General features: G+C 39.5%; 2 protein-coding genes across 2 annotated transcripts in view; one reads left to right on the top strand and one right to left on the bottom strand.

The window, feature by feature from the left end:
- The window catches only part of LOC145996067 (facilitated trehalose transporter Tret1-like), a 234,622-nt gene that overhangs the window by 136,965 nt on the left and 79,208 nt on the right, over window positions 1-18,449 (top strand). The window lies entirely within an intron of this gene.
- On the bottom strand, window positions 817-17,928 carry LOC145996328 (cytochrome P450 6k1-like). The gene is made up of 5 exons (XM_083132759.1): window positions 17,893-17,928; window positions 7,856-8,769; window positions 5,642-5,863; window positions 2,714-2,965; window positions 817-1,013 (listed from the first exon to the last, which is right to left on the bottom strand). The coding sequence occupies exons 2-5, from the start codon at window positions 8,745-8,747 to the stop codon at window positions 817-819; spliced, it is 1,563 nt and encodes a 520-aa protein (XP_082988885.1). The 5' UTR covers window positions 8,748-8,769; window positions 17,893-17,928.

Raw genomic sequence — 18,449 nt, 5'->3', positions numbered from 1 at the left:
AAGAAAAAAAAATAGTTCCTATTCTCGCCACCAGGGTAAAAAATGGCGCTGTAAGCAGTCAAAACTTGGTATAGTTACAGGAAAAACACTATAAATCGCAGAAAACAATACTCTTTGTAATAAAATATCGCTATAATTTCACTATTCGAATTACATGAACATTACTAAAGGAAGAAGCAACAAGCGTCACCAACAACAACCAGGGAGCTCACACAATGGTTAGGCAATGTCACCGACTTTGACGTCAGAGTTACGGAAAATTCCACGTTTTGACTGCTTACAGCGCCATTTTTTACCCTGGTGGCGAGAATTGGAACTTTTTTTTGCATAATTCGCGAGCGCATTGCTTCATTAGCATATCTACGAAGTTTCAGACTGCTACTCTCATTACAGCCCGTGCTCTACCACTCTGAACACCGTCACTTTCATTACAACCACCTGGTATTTTGTTGTTATTTTAATACAACAAAAAAGGCTTCCCTGATGGCATGGTGGTAAATCGTCGCCTTGTAATCAAGGGGTCTCGGGTTTGATAACCGATGAGGCACATTAAAGTGATTCGTATCCCATTTTAAACTGTAGGTCCAGGGGGCAACTTCCTCCGCTAGAGAGAGCATGAAAATAGACCCCACTTGTAACCCACTCTCAAAAACAAGAGAAGCATAATTTAACGCAGATTTTTGGTAAAATATACATTTTTATGAATAATCTTTGTTGATTTATAAATATGACTATCTGTAAGATACTTTTATACAAATAACAATAAATAATAATCAATAAAGCAGAATTTCAGTTGCAAGCCAATGAGTTTCAGTCTTATAGCTTCTTGACTACGGGTTTTGCATTGTCCTCCCTGGTGACCAAATGCAGCCACAGTGGCCTGTCAGGCATGGCGAACAGGCCTTTGGGATGCAGGCCTACTTCCTTAGGCGTTTCCTTGCAGGCCAGCAGCCTGAAGTGGCTGAGAATGTAGACGAGGCCTATTTTCAGTTCCAGTATCGACAATTGCATCCCTGTAAGAAACAAGAAGCCTACATTTACTTACTTTGCAATCAGAAATATAATAGGCATACTGAACTAGAACTCAAAAGTGAATTTTAAACTATTTATATTATGCAAAATTTACATATTTACTTTCTGAAATGAGTAACCGTAACTCGCTTACTTTCTGATATGAGTAACTAACTCGGTAACTTTCTGATATTAATAAAAGTAACTCGGATAATTTCTGAAACGATTAACCGTAACTTGGTCACTTTCTGAAATGAGTAACTCGGTCACTTTCTGAAATGAGCAAGTAACTCCGTTACTATCTGAAATGAGTTAGCCTAACGCGGTAACTTTCTGAAATGAGTAACCGTAACTCGGTAACTTTCTGATATGAGTAACTAACTCGGTAACTTTCTGATATTAATAAATGTAACTCGGATAATTTCTGAAACGATTAACCGTAACTTGGTCACTTTCTGAAATGAGTAACTCGGTCATTTTCTGAGATGAGTAACCGTAACTCGGTAACTTTCTGATATGAGTAACTAACTCGGTAACTTTCTGATATTAATAAAAGTAACTCGGATAATTTCTGAAACGATTAACCGTAACTTGGTCACTTTCTGAAATGAGTAACTCGGTCACTTTCTGAAATGAGCAAGTAACTCCGTTACTATCTGAAATGAGTAACCGTAACTCGGTAACTTTCTGAAACGAGTAACTTTCAATCGGTTTCTTTCTTAAATGAGTAACCTTAACTCGTTTACCTTCTGAAATGAGTAACCATAACTAGTTTACTTTCTGAAATGAGTAACCGTAACTCTGTAACTTTCTGAAACGAGTAACTTTCAATCGGTTTCTTTCTGAAATGAGTAACCTTAACTTGGTCACTTTCTGAAATGAGTAACCGTAACTCGGTAACTTTCTGAAACGAGTAACTTTCAATCGGTTTCTTTCTTAAATGAGTAACCTTAACTCGTTTACCTTCTGAAATGAGTAACTGTAAGTCGGTTACTTTCTGAAATGAGTAACCATAACTAGTTTACTTTCTGAAATGAGTAATCGTAACTCGGTTACTTTCTGAAATGAGTAACTCTACTCGATTTCCTTTTATGGTAACGAGTAACGAAAGTAAGCGTTACTTTCACAGTGACTTCACGTTTCAACAGTAATGACTAAAATTATGATGTGATAACAAAAAATGGTAATTAAAGTTTACACACTTCTTTGTTAGAGTAATTATTTTCCGTGACGAAATATTTGTCATTTTTTAAAATAAATTTGTAACCTTTATATTTTCTTCATATTTCGTTTTTAGGTTTGTTATAATTAAATGAAAATTAGTTTTATAGCTTATCTAGAATGACATAACTGTAAAAGTAACTTATAGTTACTTTGAAAAGTAACTTATAGTTACTTTAAAAAGTAACATTCTTACTGAGTCATATTTTAAAGACGTACATATAATTGAGTTATTATTTGAGGTAAGTGACTTTTGTGATATAATCTTAGGAACGAACATAGGCGTACCGAAAGGGGGTTATGTAGGGCAGATCCCCCCTTTCGGATTTAATTTTGGGAGGTAATTGGTCATTATATTTATTTCGATCCATTTTTCGTGCCCATAAAATCATTTATTTTTTAGCAGATAAAAATGTAATAGTTGAGCTTATGGGATTGAATAAAGCAACTGAATACAATGAATAAATCCTTTAAATATTACCTATGCACATTCTGGGGCCACCTCCGAACGGCATGTAAGTGAACGCCTGCCTCCTGGCCTTGTTTTCAACACTAAATCTCTGTGGGTCGAACTTTTCGGGGTCCTGGAAGTACAGAGGATCCATGTGCAGACCTTGGACTGGAATGTAGACATGACTTCCCTTCTCTAGTGTCAGATCTTCCCCAGGTATCCTGTATTCCTTCGTGCACTCCCTTCCGATGAAATTCACAGCAGGATACTTCCGAAGAACTTCTGTTGATATAAATGAAGTTTTTGGCATTATTAATGTAATCAAATTTGGAAATTATAAAAGAGAAGAAGAGGAAAGAGACAGGTATGAAGAGTAGGAAGAAAATTGAGAAAAATAAGAATATTGAACACAATGTCAAGGTGCAAGGAAACGATGTTCAACCATGTATAGAGCGTCTCAACCTTAAAAGTCAGTATGGAAGTAAATGGAGTATTTCCCTCTCTCTCTCATACATGAGTTTTGCCAATACCTCTGTCCTTCTCTACCACCGCTGCGTTGCCAGATGTTACTAAATTTACACAATGTAAAACTCATAAATTTAAAACAGTGAAATCATTATCCTGTAGAGTTGTTTATGCTCTATTGAATGACGTCATTATATAACCTGTCATAAATTAATGTGATCTGATATTTGCATAATTATGCAATTTTGCAAAACGCTTAATTTTTTTGTAGTAAATACTTCAAAAGCCATAAATATCAAACCGCTTGAACAACTCCGCCAGTTTTTTTTTTTCTATGGGATGTGTGGTGTTTGCAGATATGATATTCTTTACCTGAGTGAATTAATTTGCTTACGAGGAGAGTTATATACAAAATATCAAATGTATATAATAATCATCAGACCGTAACACGAAAAAGTTGGTTAGGGAGAAAGTTTTCGGTTTGTCGCGATACCCGTGTAGACCAAGAGAGAAAAGTGTTGACCATTATTGGAAGTTATGTTTGGAATACATTGTTACTCCACCACACCTTTATTTATTGCACAATCGTAGTTTGTTTACGCGGGCTGTCTCGCGTATCAAATTCATTGCGCACCACCGAGGTTACAATTCAGTTGCAGGCAGGTGCCCCGGTTCGTAGGAAGTGCAGTGTGCTGTGTGATAATTGTGGATTGCATGTAAGTTATATATTTCGTTTAATAATGGATAGAGAAGCTGGAAAAAGACGCAGTATTGGTAAACTTTGAGGTAAAGAACGCATAATAGTTATGCGCGTGCTAAATCACTTTCTAAAGTCAATGAATATGAGCAAAGCTGTTAAGACAACATCTGATGTTACGGAGTGTTCTGAACGTCTTGTATACAGAATACGAAAGGAAGAAACCGAAGGTCCTCTCAGAACACCGGCAAAAAAGAAGTCGAAAATAATGGGGAAACAGAATAATGTCAGAACGAAAAAATACGATGGAACCTGGTCCATCAAGAGAAACAAGATTTTTTGGAGTATGTAACGCCATTACCAGACGAGGGCAGTAATTACGCTTAAAGGTACGTGGGCTGAACATACTTTGTTATTACTTTATTTTCCGTAAAAAATATATCTTAACGTTTGTTTTTGCATTTATTTAATTCTGTTTATATAAAGGATACAGCATTCAACGAAAGAAGTAACAATAGTTGCGTGTATTACACATATAATGCAAATGTAAAATAGTAAATAGTTACGTCGAAATATAAACATTTACATGCAAATCTTGAGGTAAGTATCGTTTTTCCCAAAATACATCAAATACATAGATTTTGAAGATTTCCTATACGATATTAAGGAAGTAAATTTGTCGGAATCATTAGCGATTAACAGCGACTCGATTTAACCCATACTGACTTTTAAGGTTGAGGCGCTCTATAGATGATAATCGGTGTTCAAGGCCAGAAGGTTCAACAAATGCCTGTCTGCTACTATAAACGTTCATTTGTTTAGTTAGCACGCACCACGTGACCGTACACAGCACGTTGCACCGCTCCAGAATGTAGTGCAAGTAGTGCAGACACCAAATACACTACTTGACACCAAATCAACGAAGTACGAGGGCAGAGTGAAAAGTTTTGAGCCTCACACGGAAGGAGTGATGCCAGGTAGTTAAAATTTTGGAGGATTTAAGGTTTGAGTTTTAGGACACTCTGTGCACACTTTTATGAAATTCACGTCGTCTTCTATATATTTTATATCAGGTTGAAAATCAATGAAGTGTCAGATAAGAGAGTGGCCGACAGGGCCGTGATTCGGTACCTCTGTCGGCAAGGCCTCACTGCATAGGCTGCTTTGTTCGAGTGTGGCTTCACCGCACTTCCCCATCCACCTTATTCCCCCGACCTGGCCCGTCAGATTTTCATCTTTTCCCTGCTATAAAGAATTCACTTCGAGGACGTCTTTTCTACACGGACGAAGGCGGTCATTCAGTGGTGTGAGACTCAGGACAAATCATTCTACCAGATGGCTGTAAACAAATAGCAGCACATAATGCATAAGTGAATTGATCTGATGGGTGATTATAGAGATTATGTGATTATGTCAATCATAATGTGAAACTGTAGCTCAAACTGTGATGCTCAAAACTTTTCACTCTCCTATCGTACTTCGTTGATTTGGTGTCAAGTATTGAATTTGGTGCCTGCACCGTTTGCACTACATTCTGGATGGGCGTAGTGTGTGGCGTATGGTCACGTGGTGCGTGCTAACTAATCAAATGAACGTTTAAAGCAGCAGACAGTCATTTGTTGAATCTTCTGGCCTTGAACACCGCTTATGGTCTACTTGGTTGAACATTGTTTCCTTGCACCTTGACACTGGGATGCACCTGCACTAAACAGAGTGTTAAAAAGTGTAGCGAACTTGACGGGGCTGTATAAAACCTGCTCGATACATTGGAAATGCTGAAAGCCTGAAATACAAACCTGAAACGACTCTGTCCAACAAGGGAAGACCTAGGATATCTTCATACGTCACGCATCCATCCGACGCTTGCAAGTAGGCGTCTATTTCCTCGCTGAGGTCGTCCTGTATTCGTCCATTGACCGTCAGTTCGTAACAGACAAACGCTAGGGCGTTCCCCGTAGTCTCGTACCCAGCTACAACAATGCTGCCCATCAGTCCATAGAGAACTTCTTCCGACAAATCTGAAAAATTAAACGGAATTCATTTTTTTGGTCTCTGTAATTCTCAAGAATGAGTATATTGTTTCTTTCCAATTCGGATCTTTGTTTTCGTCGAAATTTAACCAACGACATTAACTTGACCACCGACAATCTGGATGTATACTCTGTCCCGGAAGTCTGTGGAGCAAAGCCGTACATAAGGTAGAGAAGGGGAGAAAGCGAGTGTGTGGAACAATGCAGTGCGTGCTGCTCTTAACAGCTGGTAGTTCCAACCGCTTGTTCCTCTTCATGTACTCTACTTGCGCAGAGACTTGCTTGCTCTAAAGAGTAGAGTCTTCTGATGGAATGAAGCCGAAACGACTGTATATATTCCGCAAGTAGTGGTTGGAAGAAAATTTTCAGCTAGACGCACGGCCATGAAATTAGGCGGGTGGCAGATGTTCGCGCTGTTGCCAGGTCAGAGCACTCGGAGGTTTAAGAGCAGTCCGACGTGTAGATATGGGACTCAACTTCTGGGGCCCGTAACGAACTTTCAATTGACACGATCACCAGCTCTGTATCGAAAGGGACTCGAAAGTGTCCCGGAGAGAGGTCGGCCTCACGCTCGAACTAGGCAACGCAGCCCGGTTGACGTTGCCACACGGTGCGCGGGAAACAGCGACTTTTGTCCCGCTCTCGCTTGGCTTTTCCCACATGTGGCAACAGCGCAATTCTGCCCAGCCGCCTATTTTCATGGCTGTGCATTTAGAGTTGAAGAAAGGATGGGCGGTATTACCCCTAAAAATCAAGGCAATCCCGAACATGACAGCTACATTTTCTTTGTTTCGTGTGTAAAACAAATAGTTTGGGAACATTGTTACCGAGTTGATTTTGAAGGAAAGGTATTAAGGTTTCCTTAGAATCTATGGAGTGCATAAAATGTTGTCAAAGAATTCCATAATTCACAGTCAAAGCTTGCGATAATATCACGATTCACAAGCAAAAATCTTTCTTCAGAAAGCTTGCTGTAAGTAATCGGTAAAACGAAAAAGTTTGTTAACACACACAAATAGAAATTGAACTATATTAAAAATATATGTGTTTTCCATGATTAGTTCAGAATAAAGCAATCGGAACTTGAGCTAATGTAATAATTCCGGTTTTCCTATTGTCAGACAAGGCGAGAAAGCATGATGAAATAACAAATAAGACCGATTTGATAAGACATAAACGCACCGCTATCTGGTGTCCGATTTGGTTTCTAAATATCAAGCACGTTTTCTACGGATTACTTAGGGAATATTAGATTTCTGGTTCTACGAAATGAGATAGTGATCAATTTTTACTTCGCCCTTAATGAAATTTCCATTAGAAGATTCTACACTTACATGCGGTAAAGTTGAAAGGAAATTATTTCATTCCTTGCTGTCCATATTTCTTCGAATCTGTTGTTTAAAACCGTGTGGTATTCGAAACGCTGCTTGAGAACAGGTACAACGTGAGCTTTTTCCTCTATCGAACACACCCACTCTCTCTCTCTCTCTCTCTCTCTCTCTCTCTCTCTCTCTCTCTCTCTCTCTCTCTCTCTCTCTGAGGAATGGACATGGGTGTACTTTGTGTGTCCATTCATCAATTTCATCATATCATCACTCACCCCCATCGTTGCGATTAGTCAAAAATTGACAGAAAAGCGACGCAATAACACAAAACAAAATCTACCTGTTTATCTCTCAATTGACAAAGCTCTGTGAATAGAAAACTTCTTTCCATTTCAAGTGTTACAAGCGGATCAAATTTAATCCACTTCGGAAATAGCTAAGTTCCAAAGAGTATGTACTTTGAACAACTGAAAATATGCTGAATATTGCCGAAAAATTGTTCAAATATACTGTACAGCGTTTGAAAATAGTCAAATATCCATCCACATGGCCCAAAGAACTTCGTTAATTTTGCATAACACATAGCTTAACATCATGCCAACTCTACCAAAATAATTTCAAGGTTGATGAAGTCCAAGATCTAATATTTACCCACCTACGTCACAGTTGTCTTTGTCCTTTTCCTTCCAATTTTTCATTGCTTCTCTTTCCTGTCTCAGTCTGAATATGAGGTCGATCATATCTTTCTGCTGCGCACCAGCTCTTCTCATGTTAATGGTGCATGCCATAACATCAAGAAAATTGTCCATAATGTGCTTCTCGAGCATGGAAATTTTGAACATCCTCAGGACTTCAGGCAAAAAGAGCATGAAGAGTATGCTTGCTACACGCCTAAATGTAGGATGCGCCACATCTCGAGCAACTTGCAATATTTTGGGATCTGAGTGTAAAAGCGTCGTACCGTCGACTCCAAAAGCGAATGTTGAAATCACTGAAAGTGGGTAAGCGTGAGATATGTCCTTGATGTCCACGCTACCTCCTGCGTTTCTTAGTTTTGTGAGATCGCCAACCATTGCAGAAGCACAGTCACAGATTGAGGGAAATGAAGACCTCAGTCTGGATGACGTGAATGTTTTTGTAACTTTATCCCTCATGAACCTCCACCTACTCCCTTTCATCCAAAAGAGTGTATTGGAGGTGATGGGATCTGCCAGCGCATCCGGACGGTAGGACCAGTCTGTAAAGTGGTCGAAATCTTTCACCAGGATGTGCTTCACCAGCTCTGGGTCCCTGATCATAAGACACGGCCTGGTTCCGAAGAAAAACCCGCCAAACCTATGTCCCGAGAGTTTGTTGTAGATGTCAGCGAGCTGAACCCCGATGCTCATCTTCATCATCATCAGATCGCTGAAGTTCCCGATGAGTGGAACCGGTTTCAGATAAGGAACCCCCTTCTTCTTCCAATAGCTGGAGTTCCTGGTGACGTAAGCGTAGAAGGCAACCAATAAGCATGCTATTAGGGTCATGACTGTTCCTAGACAAAACATCCTGTCCACTCTTGAATATAGTCTGTAAAGACAACATGCTGGACAAAATTAAACAATATTAAACTATGTACATGAGCTCATACAATTGACAATAAGTAACAATTTATTAGAAACTATAATGCATGTGTACAAAGACAACAATTTTGTTCAATGATAGAAAGCAATATGTTAACTTAAAACATTCGACAATATTCAAAATAACATAGTAAATAATTATCATTGCTGTTTTTAAAGTATAACTGCGATTACACAGTTAACCTAATCAATATACATAATTTTAATTGTACAGCTGTTAAAACTATTTATATGATCTAATTGCTATTATAATAATAACATATCTTCATGTAAGATAAACTTCTCAAAATTAAATTTGGAAGGTTTTCTTATGTCTCAGTGCACTAGTATAGATTTACGTATATTACAAATGTACATTTAGTTGTTCGGATCCAATGCAGGTCTAGTGCCGATTAGCCTCTCTGTGCATAAAGTGAACTTAAAACCAAGCGGTTTCCGACGCCATATTTCCTTCTCATTCTAGCCACAGAACAGAGAAGTGACGATATGAATGCACGAAACAAAACGGTTTTGTACCGTCCTTGTAAATTAACGGTCAGACTGTCAAATTTTAACGGTGGAATATTGCACATTTTGCGCTACCTTCTAACAACTTACCCCTTGAATGTAAAATGAATTCCGAATAAATGAAAATACACGGACTTCCTGTTTATATCTGAAACCAGGAATGTCAGCTTTCCCCAACCCCTAAAGTAAGAAGCTTAATATTCTCCAGAGTCATGTCGTGAACGCATACTGCGCATGCGTCAATTGTGGGAAAAAGGACAGCTTGCTCTGCGACGACATTCATGAGCATTTCTACATTCTAATTTCTTCATATACTACATTTCTTGGATCTGAAGTGACGCATGCATCAATTGTGGGAAAAGAATTATTACTTTCTTTCACTTCAGATCCAAGAAATATAATATAAGCTTAGTTCAGCGCTCTCGTGTAAAATAAATACTTATCCTATTTGAAGACATTAGAATGTAGAAATGCTCATGAATGTCGTCGCAGTGCAAGCTGTCCTTTTTCCCAAAATTGACGCATGCGCAGCATGCACCGCATGCGTTCATGAGACGCCACACATATGACTGATAGAAGTTAGGTTTCTCAACTAAGTGAAATAAATGTTTGTTAAACAAGTTTCTTGAATACACTCAAGCCAGTGTAACAAGTGTGGTAACAGAGCAACTTCACAACTCCTCCTTAACGTCTCGGTGGATGATCATCGATTTGACGTCATCACGCAGTGCACTATGGGAAGAAACAGCATGAAGTCGGGCAAACAGATTCGTATGAGAAGCCTTCTTACTGCAAGAAATTGTCGATATTTTATACGTACACTTTCCTCATATGATCAAGATAATTATACCGGTTAAGTTCATTCGCACAGTGCTTACCCGGCATGTTTTCAACGCAGGACCTGATCTGTTTGCCCGTAATATGGCGCTTGTTTCGCGCAATGAATTGTGGGGGAAGTTGTTCGCTCAATGTCATTCATTGACGTACATGTTTGCGTCCTCTATACGAGTATCCGTCCCTGCTGGTTGTAGAAGAAGAAAAGGTTTATTGTAAAAAGGAAAGCTTTCACAACATTGTCGCCTAAAATAGACATGAATCCCTTCTCATAATGATTTGTCAATTTGGTACCAGTTTTTATGCGAAAGTCGTTGTGTAACTTCTACAGCAAACTGACAACTTAAGTTAAATTGTTTGTTTTAAGTTGTTACATTGGTGCAGTTACGGCACCGCAGACCTCAATTTGCCGCCGCAGGGGTGGGTGAGGGGGAGTAGGCTTCGTGACACAGCCATATACCGGGTGACTACAAATAATGTTACCCTACACAGATCGCTCTGGAGTCCTTTCAAAGCATCAGATTGCACTGAAACTTGGTATAGAGTCTATGGAGACCACGGGGAAGCGAAAACTGACGGACGAAAAGGTAGTTCAAAATTTCACCACCAGGTTGAAATGTGGCGCTGAAGTAACAACACCCAGTAAATGGATTGATTGAGTTGGTGTTTAAAGTCCACTTTATGTACAATAAGGTTAATCAGAACTGGATTACATTTAAAGTGCGATCTGAACCACTATGTGCCTCCACTGGGTATCGGAGCCGGGACCCATTGATTATAAGGCAACGACGCCACCACTGTGCCATCGGGAAGGACCCAGTAATTTGAGTTCATGTAGGAACAGCAGTGTTCAATATGTGCACTGTCAACCTGAATGACCCTTTAGAAGCGTATAATAATGTGATCATTGGTCGCACGAAGCGTTTCGAGGGATGGTGTTCACTGTGTACCAGATTTCGGCGCCATATTTGCATCTGGTGGTGAATATTGGAACTATTTTTTTCATCAGCATTCGCTTCCCTATGGTCTCCACAGTCTCTATACCAAGTTTCAGTTCACATCCGTTGCTTCATACGGGCTCCAGAGGGCTCTGAGTAGGGGACATTTAATTCTAAGCGCCACATTTCCACCTGGTGGTGAAAAATTGAACTACTTTTTTCTCGTCAGCATTCGCTTCCTCATGGTCTCCACAGTTTCTATACCTAGTTTCAACGCTCCAGATGGCAAGTAGAGCAAGTTTAATTGTGGCAACCCGGTAGAAACCATTGTTGCAGGTCTAACCATTGTTACATATGTCATATTTAAAAGACATAAAATTTTCGAACAATGGCCAAAACGGTGGCGAAAAATTGCATAAAATGGTAATATATGGCAAAATATATCTGTTTATTAAATTAATAATACAGTAAAACCTCATAAATCCGGACCCCGATAAGCCGGACTTCGCTTAATCCGGACAGGCAAAAAAAAAAAAAAAAAAAAAAAAGTAGAATGCAAGGTTTTAAATGTGCCTAGAAGTCAACAATAGCATTCGTCATATTGATCCCTAGCGGCTAAGAATATGTACATCCAACGTCCATGGGAGAAGTTCCCAAAGAAAAGGCAGTCAACCACTGATGAAATTCTGTTTCCCGCAGACTTTCGGGAAGAAACTGCATTGACACAGGAATGCCCTTTAAATACACCGTAATAAACGTGTCTTGTTGCTATAAACGGAGCTTTAATGCACTTTCTACTGTTCTTTTAGGTTATTTCAGTTATTCCGGACTTTCGTTAATCCGGATTAACGAGGTTTTACTGTATCTATCAATCTGGTTATTCACGAGGATGATGTGAGATGGACGCGATACAAAACAAATACCCTCACAGAACAACTAAAATTACTCAAGGTGCCAGCCATTCTTTCCTCCTTTTCTTTTGTTTTTCAAATATGGCCGATCCCACTTTGAACCTACGCCGATACCAATTTTCTCACAGATTCCGATGCTTGAAAATTATAATAATTAAAAGTTATTCAAAATATTGCTTAATATTAAGGTGTAAGTATTCCGCTTTAATTACACTGATTAACAAAAAAAAAATTTCGGCGGATATCTTGGTATCCAACACGCGTTGCGTTCTAAGATAATTGAAACATGCTGATTAAAAATATGCAAACCATTTATCTGTAACACCCACCATTCTTGAGATATACGACATCAACCATTTATATATGTTTAACATTGTATCAAGGCAAACAACTCACAGACATAGGTTTCACTAAAACACTTTTTGCTACATGGAGTACTATTGAACATGGTTTTAGCTAAGAAAATTGTGCAAATGGATCACATGACTCATATACTATATAGTAACATCTAGTTGAAGGTATAATACACATATAAAATATATACATATAGAAAATACTTCCTTAATTTAAGGTGTGTTTGGTTTGAATTTCTTGGCTGTAGAGTTGCGTTTGTGCTGAGCATTTGGCATGTCGCACTGAAGTGCCCAACAGTAGTCAGCCTACATTGCTGCACTCCATTGACCCTGATAGCGTGATTCCATCACCGAGATGTTCTGATGAAAACGTTCACCATGTTCGTCGCTGATTGAATCTAGGTTCTCGGGGAAGAAGTCAGATGTGAGTCGAGGAGATTAATTTTGAGGGACATGTTGCAACCCAGCTGTCTGCACGCACTAATGCACTTCTGCAGAACATTCACATAATCAGCAGATTTATAATTTCCAAGGAAATTGGCTACGACTGACTCGAATGCCACCCATGCATCTCTTTCAGTGCATAAGTCTTGGAAGTGGCTGTCCGCAATGATCTTCCTTATTTGTGGACCTATGAACACACCTTCTTTCACTTTCCCATACCTCATCTCCGGAAACTTGTTGCACAGGTACAGAAAAGCATCTGAGTCGTTGTCTAGTGCCTTCACGAAATTCTTCATGAGTCCCAGCTTCAAATGAAGCGGTGGCATGGTAACTTTTTCAAGCTCAACCAACGGCACACGAAGGACGTTTTTACTTCATGACTGCATTCTATCTCTGATCGGCCAATCCTTCTTTATGTAGTGCTGCTTCCTATTTCTGCTATCCTACTCGCAGATGAAGCAGCAGTACTTCTTCGCCTTCCTTATCAACCGCGCAAGTTGCGTGCACATGTCAAACATATGAACTGTGGTGCCCACGACTTACTACTATCTACCTTCGAATCGTATAGTTCATATGCTTTCTTCAGAAACCGTGTAAAAATCTTCCGATGGGATGGATTTCTGATAGATAGCTGCACACGTAGCAAAACAGATCTCATGAATTTATGCAACTTCTGGACGCCATAATCCACTGTCACTCAAAATAAAAAAGCAATAAATGAAAGTATAGTAATGCAACCTCGAAAATATTTCGACGTATTACATTAAGTATAACTGTTTTCACAAACGACGAAAAAAAATGTCTGTGTTGCACGAAAAATAACGAAAAACGACGAAAATATTTTGAGGAACGGTATATCATGAAAAATAAAATTTTGTCGATATCTTCAAAACCCGACGTGATAGAGCAAAGCGGTTTTCAGATTTGATATCTGCATGAAAAACTGCATTAGAAAATGTAAACATCATGTCAGATATCTACAGCTTGTTTATCAGTGTTATAAGCTTCAATTTACAAAAACATTTTTGCTTTAAAATATTCAAGAATTACATGAGAATATTATTTGTTTGAACTAAATTGTTGTGTAAAATTCCAATCACTGTGAAATGTGCCTTCACCGGATATCAAAACCGGGACTACTATTAGTAGTTTGAAAGTAGTTCAAATTTTCACCACCATGTGGAAATGTGGCGCTTAGAATTAAGTTTCACCTACTCGGAGCCCTTTGGAGCCTTGGAGCCCGTATGAAGCAACGGATTACGCTGAAACTTGGTATAGAGACTGTGGAGACCACGGGGAAGCGAATGCCGACGAAAATAAATGTAGTTCAAATTTTTGCCACCAGGTGGAAATGTGGCGCTTAGAATAAAGTTCCCCTACTCAGAGCCCTCTGGAGCCCGTATGAAGCAACGGATTACGCTGAAACTTGGTATAGAGACTGTGGAGACCACGGGGAAGCGAATGCCGACGAAAATAAATGTAGTTCAAATTTTTGCCACCAGGTGGAAATGTGGCGCTTAGAATAAAGTTCCCCTACTCAGAGCCCTCTGGAGCCCGTATGAAGCAACGGATTACGCTGAAACTTGGTATAGAGACTGTGGAGACCACGGGGAAGCGAATGCTGACGAAAATAAATGTAGTTCAAATTTTTGCCACCAGGTGGAAATGTGGCGCTTAGAATAAAGTTCCCCTACTCAGAGCGCTCTGGAGCCCGTATGAAGCAACGGATTGCGCTGAAACTTGGTATAGAGACTGTGGAGACCACGGGGAAGCGAATGCTGACGAAAATAAATGTAGTTCAAATTTTTGCCACCAGGTGGAAATGTGGCGCTTAGAATAAAGTTCCCCCTACTCAGAGCCCTCTCTAGCCCGTATGAAGCAACGTATTACGCTGAAACTTGGTATAGAGACTGTGGAGACCACGGGGAAGCGAATGCTGACGAAAATAAATGCAGTTCAAATTTTTGCCACCAGGTGGAAATGTGGCGCTTAGAATAAAGTTCCCCCTACTCAGAGCCCTCTCTAGCCCGTATGAAGCAACGGATTACGCTGAAACTTGGTATAGGGACTGTGGAGACCGCGGGGAAGCGAATGCTGACGAAAATAAATGTAGTTCAAATTTTTGCCACCAGGTGGAAATGTGGCGCTTAGAATAAAGTTCCCCCAACTCAGAGCCCTCTGGAGCCCGTATGAAGCAACGATTGGGCTGAAACTTGGTATAGAGACTGTGGAGACCATGGGGAAGCGACGGCAAAAGTCCGAAAATCGGCTAGCAAAACTTTATAATCACCTGTTTAGTACTCTGATTTAATGATACAAGTGATAGAAAACACACAAGTATTTTGAAAACATATACTGTACTCGTTATTAAAAAAAAAGTAATGGAAATTTCCATAAGCGAATTAGAAATACGAGGGGTGCAGCAAAAGTTGTGGCAACATTTATTTTCCGCGAGAATGCGGGACCAGCACGAAAATCCGAAATATACAAATGGAAGGGGGCAGTATATGTAGGGTTGCCAACGTCCTGTTTTTCCCGGACAGGTCCTACATTTTAGCCTTATGTCTGGCGTCCGGGAGAAATTTGAAGAACATCATAAATGTCCTACATTTTGAGCGTCACATAATATAAATTTGGATACTACGTGTTACAGTTGAACGAAAAGAAATCATGCAAGTTACAAGTCTAAAGACTGCACTCCCAAGCTCAATAGCAATGCCCAAGAATAAAATAGAAGTTTGTCCTCCTAAAACAAAAACGGAAGCAATTTACGAACAAGTGTTTGGCCACATTCTGATGATGTCAATGTTCGGTGCATGAGCGAAATGTCCTGCCTTGGGGTTTATACTGATAGAATAAGATGTTTCCCATTCTTATTCAATATTTTGATTGTAAAGTCGAGGGTATAGAGAACAAAGTTATTGAACTAAAAACTATCCTGGATGAAACTTCTGGAACTATTTCAAGTTATGGTAATTGCTGAGTCATAATGCGAATGTGAGAAAGTAATTTTATTAACATCAGCACAACGGACTCATGAGAGAAATATTTTTTCATAAAGTCTGTAAAACGTTTGGTACTGGTTCAATATACACGTATTTTTAAAGAGTTTGACTGTTCAGTCTCTTAAGAAATATGTTTTGACTATACATGAAATTTAGAGAGAAACTGGCTCCTCTGAGATGTAATAGTTAATACATGTAGTAAGAAGTGTACTGTTTAGTATTGATTACAACTTTAGGTTTAATAATTCATTAAGAAATCGTATTTTTTTCAAAACTGAAAAGCGTCAATTTTAAATTACTTTCTAACCTGTTCTAGAAATGTGCATTATTTGTTGCGAGTGTTTTGCGTCCTACATTTTGGCTTAAAGTCCTACATTTTGGAACATTATGTCCTACATTTCCCTTATAGCGATCTGGTAGCCCTAAGTATATTGTATTGTGGAATGTATGAATGGTGCAGATCTAGTGTACCAGGTGTGGGATAGGGAAGCGAGAAAACATTCTTAAAGATAGCAACGTGCCACATGTGGTTACAAGTCTGAAAGTACAGGAACATTACAGGAACAAAATAGGCGCATGCTACGGTATTACACTCTTCTCCCACACTTTCCACAAGCTTCCTGTGGCATTTTCTGGCCCGAAGAATGGGTATTTTCACACACAAACGATGTTCACGCCGTGCAAGACGGTTGACGAGGAGGGACAATTTCCCTAGGTCTTTCTCGCTGGGACAGCTGTCGATCACTGTTGCCAACTTCGCTCTTTTGGAGCCAGACCTGGCTCTTTCGTGAACTCGTTACTGTGAACTGTGGCACCCGCCCTCTACCCCACCATGATGCCACCACTGGCTACGGCCCATAAGGACCAACCTTTGCCATGAGTGTACATTTTGCACGTGACGTGATATTCATATATAGGCTGCGTCACCCACCCCCTCTTTCCTCCCCAGGAAAGCGCTGTGGCTTAAGGTGAAGATGTCAATATTATTATCCGGGAATCCTTTATTTTCGATTTCATATGAACATCATAAAATTATTGAGATGGGTAATGCCGCCAAATCTAGGCGGTGAAAACTAAGAATACATTTCCATCACTTTAAAGATAACGGTAATAGCAGCGCCCCCACCCCTCTGACACCTAAAATTACCCTAGGAGGCACTTTATGCAGCCTTCGTTAATCTAGCTCCTTGAAAGTCATCTTTAGCTCTTGGTGAAATGTAGCACATTTTATGCACATCAGGTTTGGCAACACTGCCAGGATGGCTGTAGGAGGCAAGGAAAAATACATTACGCTTATAGGAGAATTATTTTACTCCTTTTTTTTTTTTTTGAAGATATCAAACTTCCGATGGCGGAAAAAAAATATATGATCGGGTAAAGGATCCATTGAAGGTGATATTTGCGCTAGAAATAGTCGAAACTCCCATTTGTTTAGCCGTAACTTCAATTTAAAGTTGTCACTCCATAAGGAATACATGGGATTCTGTAAGTACGTATTCATCACATTTTTCAAACATGGTATCTAGCTTAATAATCAACTTTAAAAACCGCTTCCACTTGCAACATGGGGAGAAATTCATACTCTCAAATTATGCGTGGATTTTCTTTAGTAGCAGTGCCAATTCCGACGATATTTAAATAAATGCATGCCTGGTGCGAAATTGTCCCTCCTCACCTTAATAATGAATTACCACTGCCCTCTGTCCGATAATCGTTCATCACACTGCCATCTAGTGATGTGTCCACATACTACGGGCGTCATGTTCTCGGGGACACGATCTTATTGTGGTACCATCGTTTAACTTTGAGAAAAAATATAGCATGACTTATTCCCCAGCCCTCGTGTAATGACTTTGTTTATTTTAGGCGTCTTTCTCCCACTCTAGCTAATTGCGATGATAAGATGGAAGAGACAAAACAAGCCACCCTCACAGAGGATAGACCCAGGCGCCAGAACTTCGTTAACCTGCAAAAATGCAGCCACTATGTGGAAAAGAATCACTCCTCACACCCCAGATATAAAATCGTCAAACATAATACACAACACATTCCGTCCTAAAATTATAAAGCATAAATACCTGGCGAAAGCCCAATGTACATATATTCTTACTGAGGTTGTGAGGTAGATGAGAAACCAAGATACTGAACCGAAAGATATTATCCAATGCTACATATCTGCGTGCGTTTAATGAAGATTTCGTGCAGGATTAATTTGATATGTTCCCTTACGTAACACACGCACACACACAGACAAGAAAGAAAAGGGTTGTGTTCTACAATGAAAGTTTTGTTTGGAGCGTGTGCAAGTTTCCATGAATTTGTTCCTGAAGAGTAAATCTTGCTAAAAAGAGCTGGAGAGGAGAGGGGGCTGTATGCTAACAAGGAGTGTGAAATATCAAATTTCGCAATTGGTAAAAACTTCCTGTTGCAAGAGGAGACTGTGGTGGGAAAACCCATTTGAAAATCTTACAAATTATACTTTACTGCGAATATCCTACACGTGTCGTCCTTCGAGTTAATCTGCTTTCTTGCAGTCATTTTGTAAAAAAGTATTAAATTCAATTAACCATAATTGTAGCTATATGCTGACGATATACCGTCGGTGTTATAGCATCTGCACATAGGGCCAATGGAG

Source organism: Lepisma saccharinum, chromosome 12, assembly GCF_977018435.1.
Source record: "Lepisma saccharinum chromosome 12, izLepSacc3.1, whole genome shotgun sequence".
In the NCBI taxonomy this organism is placed as follows: Eukaryota; Metazoa; Arthropoda; class Insecta; order Zygentoma; family Lepismatidae; genus Lepisma; species Lepisma saccharinum.
This window is presented reverse-complemented; position numbering and strand designations above follow the sequence as displayed.